General features: G+C 46.3%; 1 protein-coding gene across 2 annotated transcripts in view; it reads right to left on the minus strand.

The window, feature by feature from the left end:
- The window catches only part of hsf4 (heat shock transcription factor 4), a 65,711-nt gene that overhangs the window by 16,480 nt on the left and 35,523 nt on the right, over positions 1-13,708 (minus strand). For both annotated transcript variants that reach the window (XM_087996014.1, XM_087996015.1), the window contains exons 3-6: positions 12,697-12,824; positions 7,436-7,560; positions 6,822-6,897; positions 4,840-4,904 (exon numbers count right to left, since the gene is read on the minus strand). In XM_087996014.1, coding sequence (XP_087852140.1) covers positions 4,840-4,904; positions 6,822-6,897; positions 7,436-7,560; positions 12,697-12,824 — 394 coding nt within the window. The remainder of the gene's footprint in view (positions 1-4,839; positions 4,905-6,821; positions 6,898-7,435; positions 7,561-12,696; positions 12,825-13,708) is intronic.

Below are 13,708 nucleotides of genomic sequence, written 5' to 3' on the forward strand. Positions count from 1 at the left end.
GTTAGGAGGTCATGTACAGGACATTGGTTAGGCCACTTTTGGAATACTGCATGCAATTCTGGTCTCCCTACTATAGGAAGGAGTTCAAAAAAGATTTACAAGGATATTGCCAGGGTTAGAGGGTTTGATTATAGGAAGACGCTGAATAAGCTGGGGCTGTTTTCCCTGGAGCATCGAAGTCTGAGGGGTGACCTTATAGAGATTTATAAAATCATGAGGGGCATGGATAGGATAAATGGACAAGGCCTTTTCCCCAGGGTGAGGGGAGTCCAAAACTAGAGGGCATAGTTTTAGGGGGAGGGGAAAGATATAAAAAAAGAGACCTAAGGAGCAACATTTTCACGCAGAGGGTGCTGAGAGTATGGAATGAGTTGCCAGAGGAAGTGGTGGAGGCTGGTACAATTATAGCATTTAAAAAGGCACCTGGATGGGTATATGAATAGGAAGGGTTCAGAGGGCTATGGGCCAACAGCTGGCAAATGGAACTAGATTAATTCAGGATATCTGGTCAGCATGGACACGTTGAACCGAAGGGTCTGTTTTCATGCTGTATGACTCTATAAATGGTTGTTACATCAACATGTTACATTTTAAGTGTTTCACGTAGATATAATTATGGTCACCAACAATTTCCAGTCTACTTTTACTCTTCTACTTTTCGATTTTTCCTACCAAAGTAGTAAATGTCACATTTCCCATTATGTTCCATCTGCCATCTTAACAGTCATTTAACTTATTTCTTTTTGTAGCATCTTCGTGTTCTCCTTGATACTTTGCCACCTACCACTGAATTATCAGTAAATTTGAATAACATTGCACTCAGTCCCCTTATCCAAGTCATTGATACAGATTGGAAACATTTGAGGCCCAAGTTCTGATTCTTGCAGAACCCGGACAGCTGCAGCCTGCCAAGGACAGTTAGGATTGGGCAGTTGTTATAACCATCATAACCTCTGTCATCTATGGATTTTTTTTTAAAACGAAGAACACAATCAAAAGTTGACTGCAGATATAAATTCAGTGGCTGCCTGGAGAGTGGCACTCTGTATGTCATACTTGATGAAGTGACAAAGAAAATGCTTATAAATTGAATTTATAATCTCTTAGTAGTCTGCCATACTTAAAATGAAGATTACCAACAGCAGTCTGGGTGAGAGAATTATTTGAATTTACTCTCCTTTTCAAGAATACAAAGGGAGCGGGTTAAAAGTGAACTTCAATAGGGGCCTGTGTGTGTCGGTAGTCTGACATCCCTGATGTGTAGACTCTTGTGTTAGGAGGGTCTCAGCTCCTAGTAAATACCCCTGCACAACAGGTAAGGCAAAGGGAAAAGTCTCTCCCTTACTCTGAGTGCTGACAGTCAGCTACTGTCAAAAGGAATCAGGACAAGAGAGTTTCAATAACCTACAAAACCAAAAGCCTTGAAACCAACTGTTGAACTACTAATAGCAATCCCACTGGCAACACCATTGCAACATAGAAGTTCAAGAAGGTAGCTCTCCACCAGTAACTCAAGAAAAGTTAGGCCCACATCCCACAAAACAGAATTTTAAAAAATTAACTGTTAGTAATGTGCAAGGTTTCCCTGATGTGAGCTAATTCTACCACCCAGAGTTGGGAGCCACAGTGAAAATTTCACCTGGAGCTTTCCAGCTCCTGTAGATAGGGACATAGCTGCACTATGGAAGATGTCGTATTTACTCTGTCGTTGTGGAACTACAATATCCAGAATGCACTATTCCAGGATTCTGGTACGTGGGAATAAGGGTGGGTCGAGAGAGATGCATAATACTAGATGGCAGTTTAGCACTAGCAGTAAGTTTCATACTGCTTCTGAATATCATAATATGATAAAAGATTAAAAGTAAATTAGTTTTAAATCCTCGTTAAAGATATTTTTAATCAGTTTGCTCACACCGCTGGAGCAGTTAGGATGTGAACTTTCTGAAATCAGTGTTACCAGAGGTAGGGACGCTACCACTATGCCACAAGAGTCTGTCCTTAGTATTATGTACTGATTATCTATTAAACATAAACGGTGTTTACACAGAAACAGAAAATAGGAACAGAATAGGCCATTCAGCCCTTCAAGCCTGCTCCATCATTGAAAGTGATTACGGTTAACCATCCAGCTCAGCATTCTGTTTCTGCTTTATTCCCATAACCTTTGCTTCCTTTTAGGTCCAAGAACAGTATCAAACTCCTTCTTGAAAACATTCAGTGTTTTGGCCTCCAATGCTTTCTGAGGCAGAGAATTTCATAGGTTTAGCACTCTGTGTGAAGGAATGTCTCCTCATCTCGGTTGTAGATGGCCGAGCCTATATGCTTAAACTGTAACCCCTGGTCATCAGGAACACCCTTCCTATGTTTAACTGGTCGAGTCTTGAGAATTTTGTACATTTCTATGAAATTCCCCCTCCTCCTTCTAAACTCCAGTGAAAAACATAGCCCTAACTGATCCAGTCTGTATGAGATTAAGGAAGAAAGAATAAGTCATTACAATAATATAATTATTCATAACTTAAACAAGTTTTCAAAAATGGTCAGGAAATACTACACCGATGAACATGATAAGGTCTGTCACATTTTTATTACAAATCTGTTGCATAATACGTTGGTGTTAATTTTAATGCAACTAGTCAACTGACAGCAATGGGAGCAGGGTTTACACTGGACTCCTGCCTGCTCTATTGCATTCATGTAACACTTTTATGTTTTAAAACAGCCTAAGCCTCTTCATTGGAAGATCATCAACACTTAACCACATAGAGAGTGGTTAGGACAGGATCAGAAATGCAAAGATGAGAAAGTTTCAGATGGGAATTCCCAGAGTTTAGCACTCAAATAGCTGAAGGGCCATCACTAGTGCAGGGATTAAAATTGGCGATACACAAGAGGCCAGATTGAGGGGAATATAGAGAACACAGGATGGTGTGGGGAGGCTGTAGGCTCCAAAGGAAAGGGGGCATAATTTCACAGCAAAGACATGCCAGCCATAGGGTGCGTACATGGTGCTGAATCACACCTAGTATATGTGTTCAAACTGGTCAGCAACAGCCAGTGGCAGCCAGGATCTAAGGCTGGGGTTATCCAGGTAAGTGAGCTCTCCTTTACTAACTAAAGGTTCACTGTGGGCCAGATAGAGCAGCTGAACTCATCCAGACCCCTCATGGACACAATAAACCTGCACTATCACAGATGGTTCCAGCCCTCCTGAATGCAGACTTCTCGTTCCCTCACCCCATCCTCGATTCCTTATCCACCTTTTCAGGGACCATGTCGGAAGTCATGTATACTTCTAGAGAGTCAGTTCTGTGCAGTGTTCCCATCTGGTGATTTCAGATGCAGCCAGAATAAAGCTTGTATAATCGATCACCATCAGTGGAATATCAATATTAAAGTGCATTCTTGAGGTTGTTCGCTACCTTCTATTGCTTTCAATTATCAAAGTTAAACATCACACAACACCAGGTTACAGTCCATCAGGTTTATTTGGAAGCTCAGAGCAGTACTTCCAAATAAACCGGTAGGACTATAACCTGGTGTTGTGTGATGCTTAACTTTGTCCATCCCAGCGCAACACTGGCTCCTCTACATCATTTCAATTATCACAAAATTCCTATTCCTCTACATCCATGAAGGGAGATGGCTGCATTTTGCATTATCTTTTGCACGTCCCTGACAGATTGCTGCAGACAGGATGTGCCAGGATATTCCGAGGGGAATGGAGGAGTTTGCTAGATGGAAAGGTCATGGTTCTCGGTGAATATTTGTAACTCACTCGCCGCTCCTCTCCTCTGGGAGCGAGAAGCAGGAGTTGGAACCATGTCAGAGTCCTGTGGCGGTACCTGGGGCAAAGAATTACTCTTTGGGATTTTCACAGATCTACCCCTTTAACTGGCACGGAGACAGACTCTTCATCTAATTGGCTAGGGAGTGGGGGGTGGGGGTGGTGGGAGTGTGGGTTCAGATCCTCTTGAAGCTTTATGGTCAAACAGCTTGCACTTTGAGAGATTCTTCATGCTGTAGGGGAAGGGAAGTAACTGACAGAATGCTTCATCACAGACATTCACTCTCACCGTCCTTTTCAAATAAGGAGTGGCTCTGGCAGCAGTCTCAACTCTGTGTGGGGAGGGATGTGGTTTGGGGTTGCAGGGATGGAGGAGGGAGAATCCCTCAACACGGCGGCCTCGTATCCGAGCCCACACCCAGGGAAATGTGGGAAGGCCCCCGGATCTGCCTGAAGCATTGGCTACTGGGTTTGGAATGGGAATAGGTTTGAGGATGGGGGTTAGGGCATGGGGGTTAAGGGCTGAAGCTGGGCAGGGTATCAGGGTGTTGGCACACCAGCTGACACTATAAACCCCTTCCATTCGTCCCTCCTAGCTTACATTCCTGCCAGAACATTTAGCCCCAGGCTTCTCAGCGTTGGGCTCTGGCATTTTAATTGTTGATCTAATCTCAAACATCACTGCTTCAAAACACAACTGAAGTAAATTGATGAGCCTGCAGCATTCGGTTTCTGAATTTCAGTACACACTGCCTTCCTCCTCCCAATACTCTGGCCGGAATTCAATAGGAAACAAAAGTTCCTCTTAACCTCAGCCCCAAGTCCCTGAAACAACAGAGGCTGAGTTAGCAGGGTTTATTGTATAACACACTGATATCTGCTCACCACAGCAGCCAGAGCTGAATGAATTGGGTCATCAGCTCTTACTCAGCGTTCTGAATCTATTCACTCAGTGTTCACATGGTAACAGGTCACCTGATTATTCAGAAGCAAGCCTGGGTCCAGTGAATGGGAATCAGTCACACTCTGCTACTGCTCTCAATACTTACAGCTTTCTCTTCAGCCCGATTGTGTTGTGGTTCGATTGGAGCTGGCTGAGCAGGAACTGAATCAGCTGTTAACAGAGATCAGAGGCAGGTGTTAGCACAGTGAGTCAGCAGATCATGACAGGGCAGGTCACAACGCCACATTTTCATGAGCTCAGGTTAATCAGCAGGGCACGGGGAGGTCAACTGGACAAATTCTGCCTCCAACCACGTACGCTTAACCAACACTGCAGTTACCTTTCCTTCCAAAACCGCCATGTGTCTCTTTTGGTTAGTTCTTTAGTCACCTCTCTTCCCCTAAACCACACACCTCAAGGAGCCCTACAGTGTGGAAAATGGCCATTTGACCTATTAAGACTGCACTGACCCTCTGAAGAGCATCCCACACAGATCCAGCACCCCCCACCTAATCTACACATCCTTGACACTATGGGGCAATTTAGCATGGCCAATCTACCTAACCTGCACATCTTTGTGACTGTGGAAGCGGAGCACCCGGAGGAACTCCAAACAGACTCAGAGAGAATGTGCAAACTCCACATAGACAGCCCCAGGGTGGAATTGAACCCAGGCCCCTGACGCTGTGAGGCAGCAGTGCTAACCACTTTGCCAAATGCCATCCTCAATCACATTTCCCCTGCAACTAAAAATAAAGGTAATGTTACCATTGTCTCAGTGGAGCACAGGGCTGCTATCTCATTGGAAAGAGTGCAAGAGTGCAAGATGACTGCTGGTTGTTTAACCGGAGGGTCGCCACACCTCAGGTGAGGGGAAAGGGTGAGAAGGCGATTCATAGCATCTCTGCAGTGTTGAAACAGGCCATTCGGCCCATCACTTTCACATGAACCCTCCGAAGAGCATCCCACACAGACCCAGTCCCTCAAGGTGACTTCAGTTGGTGTGGGAATTGAACTCGCGTTGTTGGCATTACTCTGCATAGCAAACCAACCATCCACCCTGCAACTACACATCTATCAGAGACAAATCCAGTCATCTCTCGGTCTTGATAATCTCTCTCAAACAACCTCTGTCACCTCTTACTAACTATCCAATCACCCTTCAAACAAACAGTCTCAGCTGCCTGCGTTTGCAAGCACAAACATAACCTTTGACATCACTGTACAGCATAAATAATTTTCCAGGTAAAATTACAGGCAGATTTCACAGGCCTCTGCCAGCATTAAAGGTGAAGTTGTGGACTCATATCATGAAGGATAAGGATTTCTGGTGGGAAGCTTCTATTTAACCAGGCCCCCCCCCTCACCAGCTATGAATGACCTGATTGGTAATGATGTCGTATCACCCAGTTTTCTCAGCCTGATCTTTAATAAAAGATGGTTTTACTCACTTGTTAAATTGGTAAGGTGTTACAAAACTGGGGCACAAACACAAGCCATTAAAAATCTTCATACCATTAAGTGACAGAACCACTGATGCACACACAAAATACATATGCTGTTCCAAAGGGGCACAGCCGGGATATAAGTTCAGGGAAAGACTGTGCTGGGGGGGCATCAGTCCTGGATGCAATAACTTAATTCAGAAAGATAGGGTCTTTGCAAAATACCACCACCTTCCTCACTCAGCATAGAGTAACTTCCAAGACCTCCTGTCTGGCTTTCCCCATGAAGTCCTCACCACCCTGGCACATCAGTCTCGCCATCTTGGTTATCCTTGTGTTGGTACTGCCAGGTCCAAAAGCTGCCTCACTGAGCAGGACCTGTGCACCTGGCACTTGACCTCTAGAGGAAAGGCCATTGCTACTCTCCAATCTGCCTGATTGGAAGAGTCAACATAGGTATCCCCAGCCCCTTTTGAACAAGGCATCCGACAAAACAGAAGATTCAAGTCTCTGTATTCCCCCTCCTATCTGGTTTTTGGAGACGGATTTTCAAAGATGTAGGAGCAAGTGCCTGACTAATTTTCCCAAGCCTTTATATAGCAGAGAAAGCAACAGCATTGAGAAATTGAACAGGATCGCTCACCTTGTTAATCACCTTCTGCTGCTGCATGTGTTTCTGTCGAAGAGAGACAACCTCCCGCCATAGCACTTCATTCTGACTGAAGACAAAGAGAGAGAGAGAGTGTGTTAAAGAGCTGCCAGTGGTAAAACAGCTCAAGCTAAATAAGGAGATTCTCAATGAGAGCATCTACCATCGGCCATTGCAACAGTAGAATAGCATCATGACTGCTACACTGGGTGCTACTTTTTCAACACCCAATGCCTGCTCCAGTTCACTTCCAAATGTTCCCAATGTTTTTTTTTGGGAGTAATTAGGTGAGGATACGTACATGTTGCACACAAAAAAGGATTTTACTGCTTTTCCCTTCATTGTCACACTAAACACCTCTGACATAATTAGCAAATAAGTGTCAAATTCAGGTGGACTTCCAGAGTGAAACCATATCCACTTGGGTTCAAATGAGGATTTCTCAGACACATCCCACATTATGTTTGGCAGGGAGATACAATAAGACTTGAACCCAGCACAATGTTTACCACCCACTTTGCCCAGCAGCTGGATTGAAACAGGTTTGACTCCATGGTGCGGCAATCTAGCCAATACATTACAAAGCCACCCATAGGAGCGATACTGACTGTTTCATGTCTTTCAGCCGACAGTCCATGCTCTCCTGGTGACCTCGCATCAGCTGCATGTCGTAAAGCAGTTTGCTGACATCTTCCTGACGTACTTTGGTTTCCTCACTCTTCATAACTGACACCTAGTGACGGAGAAAGCAGAGACAGAGCTGGTGATGTTCTGAACCAAAGAGCAGGAGAAAGTGAGGACTGCAGATGCTGGAGATCAGAGCTTAAAAATGTGTTGCTGGAAAAGTGCAGCAGATCAGGAGCAGGAGAATCGACGTTTCGGGCATAAGCCCTTCTTCAGGAACGAGGAGGGTGTGCCAAGCAGGCTAAGATAGAAGGTAGGGAGGAGGGTCTTGGGGGAGGGGTGCTGGGAATACGATAGGTGGAAAGAGGTTAAGGTGAGGGTGATAGGCCGGAGAGGGGGTGGGGGCGGAGAGGTCGGGAAGAAGATTGCAGGTCAAGAAGGCGGTGCTGAGTCTGAGGGTTGGGACTGAGAAAAGGTGGGGGAGAGGAAATGAGAAAGCTGGAGAAATCTGCATTCATCCCTTGTAGTTGGAGGGTTCCTAGGCGGAAGATGAGGTGCTCTTCCTCCAGGCGTCTGTGTTGCCATGGTCTGGCGATGGAGGAGGCCAAGGACCTGCATGTCCTTGGCAGAGTGGGAGGGGAAGTTAAAGTGTTCAGCCACGGGGCGGTTGGGTTGGTTGGTGCGGGTGTCCCAGAGGTGTTCTCTGAAACGTTCCGCAAGTAGGCAGCCTGTCTCCCCAATATAGAGGAGGCCACATCAGGTGCAGCGGATGCAGTAAATGTTGTGTGTGGAGGTGCAGGTGAATTTCTGACGGATATGGAAGGATCCCTTGGAGCCTTGGAGGGAAGTAAGGGGGGAGGTGTGGGTGCAAGTTTTGCATTTCTTGCGGTTGCAGAGGAAGGTGCCGGGAGTAGAGGTTGGATTGGTGGGGGGTGTGGATCTGACGAGGGAGTCGCGGAGGGAGTGGTCTTTCCGGAACGCTGATAGGGGTGGGGAGGGAAATATATCTTTGGTGGTGGGGTCTGTTTGGAGGTGGCGGAAATGACGAAGGATGATCCGATGTATCTGGAGGTTGGTGGGGTTGTAGGTGAGGACCAGTGGGGTTCTGTCCTGGTGGTGATTGGAGGGGCGGGGTTCAAGTGCGGAGGAGCAGGAAGTGGAGGAGATGCGGTGGAGGGCATCATCAACCTGAGGGGAAATTGCGGTCTTTGAAGAAGGAGGCCATCTGGGTTGTTCGGTATTGGAAGTGGTCCTCCTGGCAGCAGATGCGGTGGAGGTGAAGGAATTGGGAATATGGGATGGCGTTTTTACAGGGGGCAGGGTGGGAGGAGGTGTAGTCTAGGTAGCTGTGGGAGTTGGTCAGTTTATATTAAACGTCCGTGTTGAGTCGGTCATCCGAGATAGAAATGAAGAGGTCTAGAAAGGGGAGGGAGGAGTCTGAGACGGTCCAGGTAAATTTGAGGCCGGGGTGGAAGGTATTAGTAAAGTGGATGAACTGTTCAACCTCCTCGTGGGAGCACGAGGCAGCGCCAATACAGTCATCGAGTGAGGACCAGTTCGACTGACTGAACTGGTCCTCACTCTGAACAACTTCTCTTTTCAATCCTCCCATTTCCTCCAAACCAAAGGAGTAGCCATGGGCACCTGCATGGGCCCCAGCTATATCTGCCTCTTCGTTGGATATGTGGAACAGTCCATCTTCCGCAGCTACACTGGCACCACCCCCACCTTTTCCTCCGCTACATCGATGACTGTATTGGCGCTACCTCATGCTCCCACGAGGAGGTTGAACAGTTCGTCCACTTTACTAATACCTTCCACTCCGGCCTCAAATTTACCTGGACCGTCTCAGACTCCTCCCTCCCCTTTCTAGACCTCTCCATTTCTATCTTGGACGACCGACTCAACATGGATGTTTACTATAAACCGACTGACTCCCACAGCTACCTAGACTACACCTCCTCCCACCCTGCCCCCTGTAAAAACGCCATCCCATATTCCCAATTCCTTCGCCTTCACCGCATCTGCTCCCAGGAGGACCAATTCCAATACCGAACAACCCAGATGGCCTCCTTCTTCAAAGACCGCAATTTCCCCTCAGACGTGGTTGACGATGCTCTCCACCGCATCTCCTCCACATCCTGCTCCTCCGCCCTTGAACCCTGCCTCTCCAATCGCCACCAGGACAGAACCCCACTGGTCCTCACCTACCACCCCACCAACCTCCAGATACATCGGATCATTCTTCGTCATTTCCGCCACCTCCAAACAGACCCCACCACCAAGGATATATTTCCCTCCCCACCCCTATCAGCGTTCCGGAAAGACCACTCCCTCCGCGACTCCCTCATCAGATCCACACCCCCCACCAATCCAACCTCCACTCCCGGCACCTTCTCCTGCAACCGCAAGAAATGCAAAACTTGCGCCCACACCTCCCCCCTCACTTCCACCCAAGGCCCCAAGAGATCCTTCCATATCTGTCAGAAATTCACCTGCACCTCCACACACATCATTTACTGCATCCGCTGCACCTGATGTGGCCTCCTATACATTGGGGAGACAGGCTGCCTACTTGCGGAACGTTTCAGAGAACACCTCCGGGACACCCGCACCAACCAACCCAACCGCCCCATGGCTGAACACTAACTCCCCCTCACACTCCGCCAAGGTCATGCAGGTCCTTGGCCTCCTCCATCGCCAGACCATGGCAACACGACGCCTGGAAGAAGAGCGCCTCATCTTCCATCTAGGAACCCTCCAACAACAAGGGATGAATGCAGATTTCTCCAGCTTTCTCATTTCCCCTCCCCCTACCTTTTCTCAGTCCCAACCCTCAGACTCAGCACCGCCTTCTTGACCTGCAATCTTCTTCCCGACCTCTCCGCCCCCACCCCCTCTCCGGCCTATCACCCTCACCTTAACCTCCTTCCACCTATCGTATTCCCAACGCCCCTCCCCCAAGTCTCTCCTCCTTATCTTTTATCTTAGCCTGCTTGGCACACCCTCCTCATTCCTGAAGAAGGGTTTATGCCCGAAACGTCAATTCTCCTGTTCCTTTGATGCTGCCTGACCTGCTGCGCTTTTCCAGCAACTCATTTTTAAGCTCTGAACCAAGGAGCAGCCAACATTTTGAAATGACAGCCATCTTGGGACAAAATACTCATTATACACAACCCATCCTGACCCAGAAAATGTTGTTTGAATTCTGCTTTTCATTTAAAGCCTGAGAAAATACTTCTTCATTTGCTTTGCTCTCCGTAAATGGTGTCTTTTCTTTAAAATAGCAACCTGTATTGTCAGGTTGTTCAATTGCAATAAAAGCTGCAATTTGGGTACACCTGGACTTGATCAGTATTTTTGTAATTCATTAATTGTTCGGTGCAGGCTTTAATTGTTGCCCCTCTTCTCATGAAGGTTCCCAACATTCTAAGAAAGACAGAGTCATAGAATCATTCAAACCCTTCGGTCCAACCAGTCCATGCCAAACATAAACCCAAACAGAACTAGTCCCACCTGTTTGCTCCTGGCTCATATCCCTTCAAACCTTTCCTATTCATGTACCCTTATCCAAATGTCTTTCAAACTTAATTGTGCACACATCCACCACTTCCTCAGGAAGTTCATTCCAAAATGAACCCCCCCCTGTGTAAAACATTTGCCCTTCAGGTCTTCTTTTACATTTCTCTCCTCTCACCTTAAAAATGTGTCCCTTGGTCTTGAAATACTCCTTCCTAGGGAAAATACAACTAATATCTATACACCTCATTATTTTGTAAACTTCTATAAGGTCGCCTCTCATCCCCTTATGCTCCAGCGAAAATGCCTTTCTATACAACTCAAACCTTCTATACCTGACAACATCCTGGTAACTCTTTCCCGAACCCTCTCCAGTTTAATAATATCCTTACTATAATTGGGCTACCAGAATTTGACACAGTATTCCAAAAGAGGCCTCACCAGCGTTCTGTACAATCTCAACATGACTTCCCAACTCCTATAGGAGAAAGTGAGGTCTGCAGATGCTGGAGATCAGAGATGGAAATGTGTTGCTGGAAAAGCGCAGCAGGTCAGGCAGCATCTAGGGAACAGGAGAATCGACGTTTCGGGCATTAGCCCTTCTTCAGGAAGAAGGGCTAATGCCCGAAACGTCGATTCTCCTGTTCCCTAGATGCTGCCTGACCTGCTGCGCTTTTCCAGCAACACATTTCCATTTCCCAACTCCTATACTCAAAGCACCGAACAATGAAGTGCGCCAAACATCTTTTTAACCACTCTATCTATATGTGACACAAACTTCATTATTTATACAATGTGCACAGTCCACTCAGATATTCCAAAAAGAGTTTTAAAATCAATGAAGTATTTGGAAAGTCAATTGTTACACACTTCAAAGGTCCAACAATGAAATAAATATAATATTTGTAATAATGAATTTGTAATTTGAAACAAACATTATATTGAAATAAACATAAGCATGAATAAAAAGCTTCTGCAGTGACATCAGTGGGCATTACCTGCCTCTGATGTACATTCAGGATTATGAAACTTCACACTGTATTCAAACATTAATCTTTTCCTGCAGGGTTAAGGTATTGTCTGCCTTGGGTGCCATACAGTACTCACAGGGAGTCTGTCTCAGTGCCTGATCAAACTAAACTAGATTAAGCCAACCTATTTACACAACAAATGATGTCAAAATCACCATCAGACATTTCCCTAAGGGCAATGAGTAACACCATGTTCTCCTTCAGTGGCTTCATACAATAACCTCCAATCAGGTATCACACAAGTCAAACAGAGCATGGAACTCCCTTTGTCCAGTCTGTCTGTCTTGTATCCAATCCTTGCACACATTCTGGCAATTTCCAATTACCATAGCTGAATGCCTTCATTGCCATCTTCAGGAGATCACCCCAACCCCACTAACTGCGTTCACCTCCCCAACATCCCCCACAGCCCTCCCCCCAGCGCCCTACTTCTCAGTCCCATCCCAATGTCACAGTCTCTGTGGGTTCACACCAAGTTCAAACTGCATTTAAATCTTTCATTCCTTCATCTGGAGATTATTCTAAATCACATTTTGGTTCTTCCACCTATCAGTTGAAGAATATCCACGTGTACCCTCTCCCACAACACATTGTACAAGAGCTTGATGCTGGTCTACTGTGAATGCAAACTCCGAGTACTGATTGCTGTTGTTCTGGGGGGTGGGGAGGATTTGGGAGCGAGGGAAATGTCCCACCTTTCTCTTGATGTGTTCCAGTAGGTGCTCCTGACCCCGCAGGAAATACAAGTGCTGGAATTCAGTGTCATCTCGTTCCGGCTTCACCAAACCACTTTGTTCAATATTCACCACCTTCCGGAAACCATCTGGCCAAACACAAGAAGAAGAGAATTAAAATTCTACTTAATTGAAATGGCTTTGAGTCTTTAAATCATTTTGTTACTGTTATCTCAAAGGACGAGCAACTCTGCTCCACCGTCCTGTGTCAGTTTGTAATCACTTGCAATGATCAATGCAGTGGAATGACCCAAGGGGTTTTACCTTCTGATTCTGAATCGCGAACAGTTAAGAACCTCAACTTAACCGTGCCTGGACTGTACAATAGTGACATTGTGTGAAAAATCACTGGCAAATATCTCACTCCAGAATGTAACCATTGGATCAACTTCTAAACTATTGCACATTCGTCTATCATCATTCACTTTCTTTAATTCAATGTGGGGATAAAAATGTTAGATTAGATTAGATTAGATTTCCTACAGTGCAGAAACAGGCCCTTCGGCCCAACAAATCTACACCGACCCTCCGAAGAGTAACCCACCCAGACCCACTGACCTACTCCCTACTAATGCACTTTTCACTATGGGCAATTTAGCATGGCCAATTCACCTGACCTGCACATCTTTGGACTGTGGGAGGAAACCGAAGCACCCGGGGGAAACCCACGCAGACACGGGGAGAATGTGCAAACTCCACGCAGACAGTTGCCCGAGGTTGGAATCGAACCCAGGTCCTTGGCGCTGCAAGGCAGCAGTGCTAACCACTATGAAACTTGAAAGGGTGCAGAAGAGATTTTTAAGGATCTTGCCAAGGTTGAAGAATTTGAGCTAAAGGGAGAGGCTTAAAAGGCTGGGGCTATTTTACCTGGAGCATCGGAGGTTGACGGGTGACCTTACAGAGGTTTATAAAATCATGAGGGACATGGATAGGGTAAACAGCCAACGTCTTTTTCCCCAGGGTAGAGGAGTCC

Source organism: Chiloscyllium plagiosum, unplaced genomic scaffold, assembly GCF_037043375.1.
Source record: "Chiloscyllium plagiosum isolate Xiang-an unplaced genomic scaffold, Cpla_swu_hap1 HiC_scaffold_17, whole genome shotgun sequence".
Taxonomy (NCBI): domain Eukaryota; kingdom Metazoa; phylum Chordata; class Chondrichthyes; order Orectolobiformes; family Hemiscylliidae; genus Chiloscyllium; species Chiloscyllium plagiosum.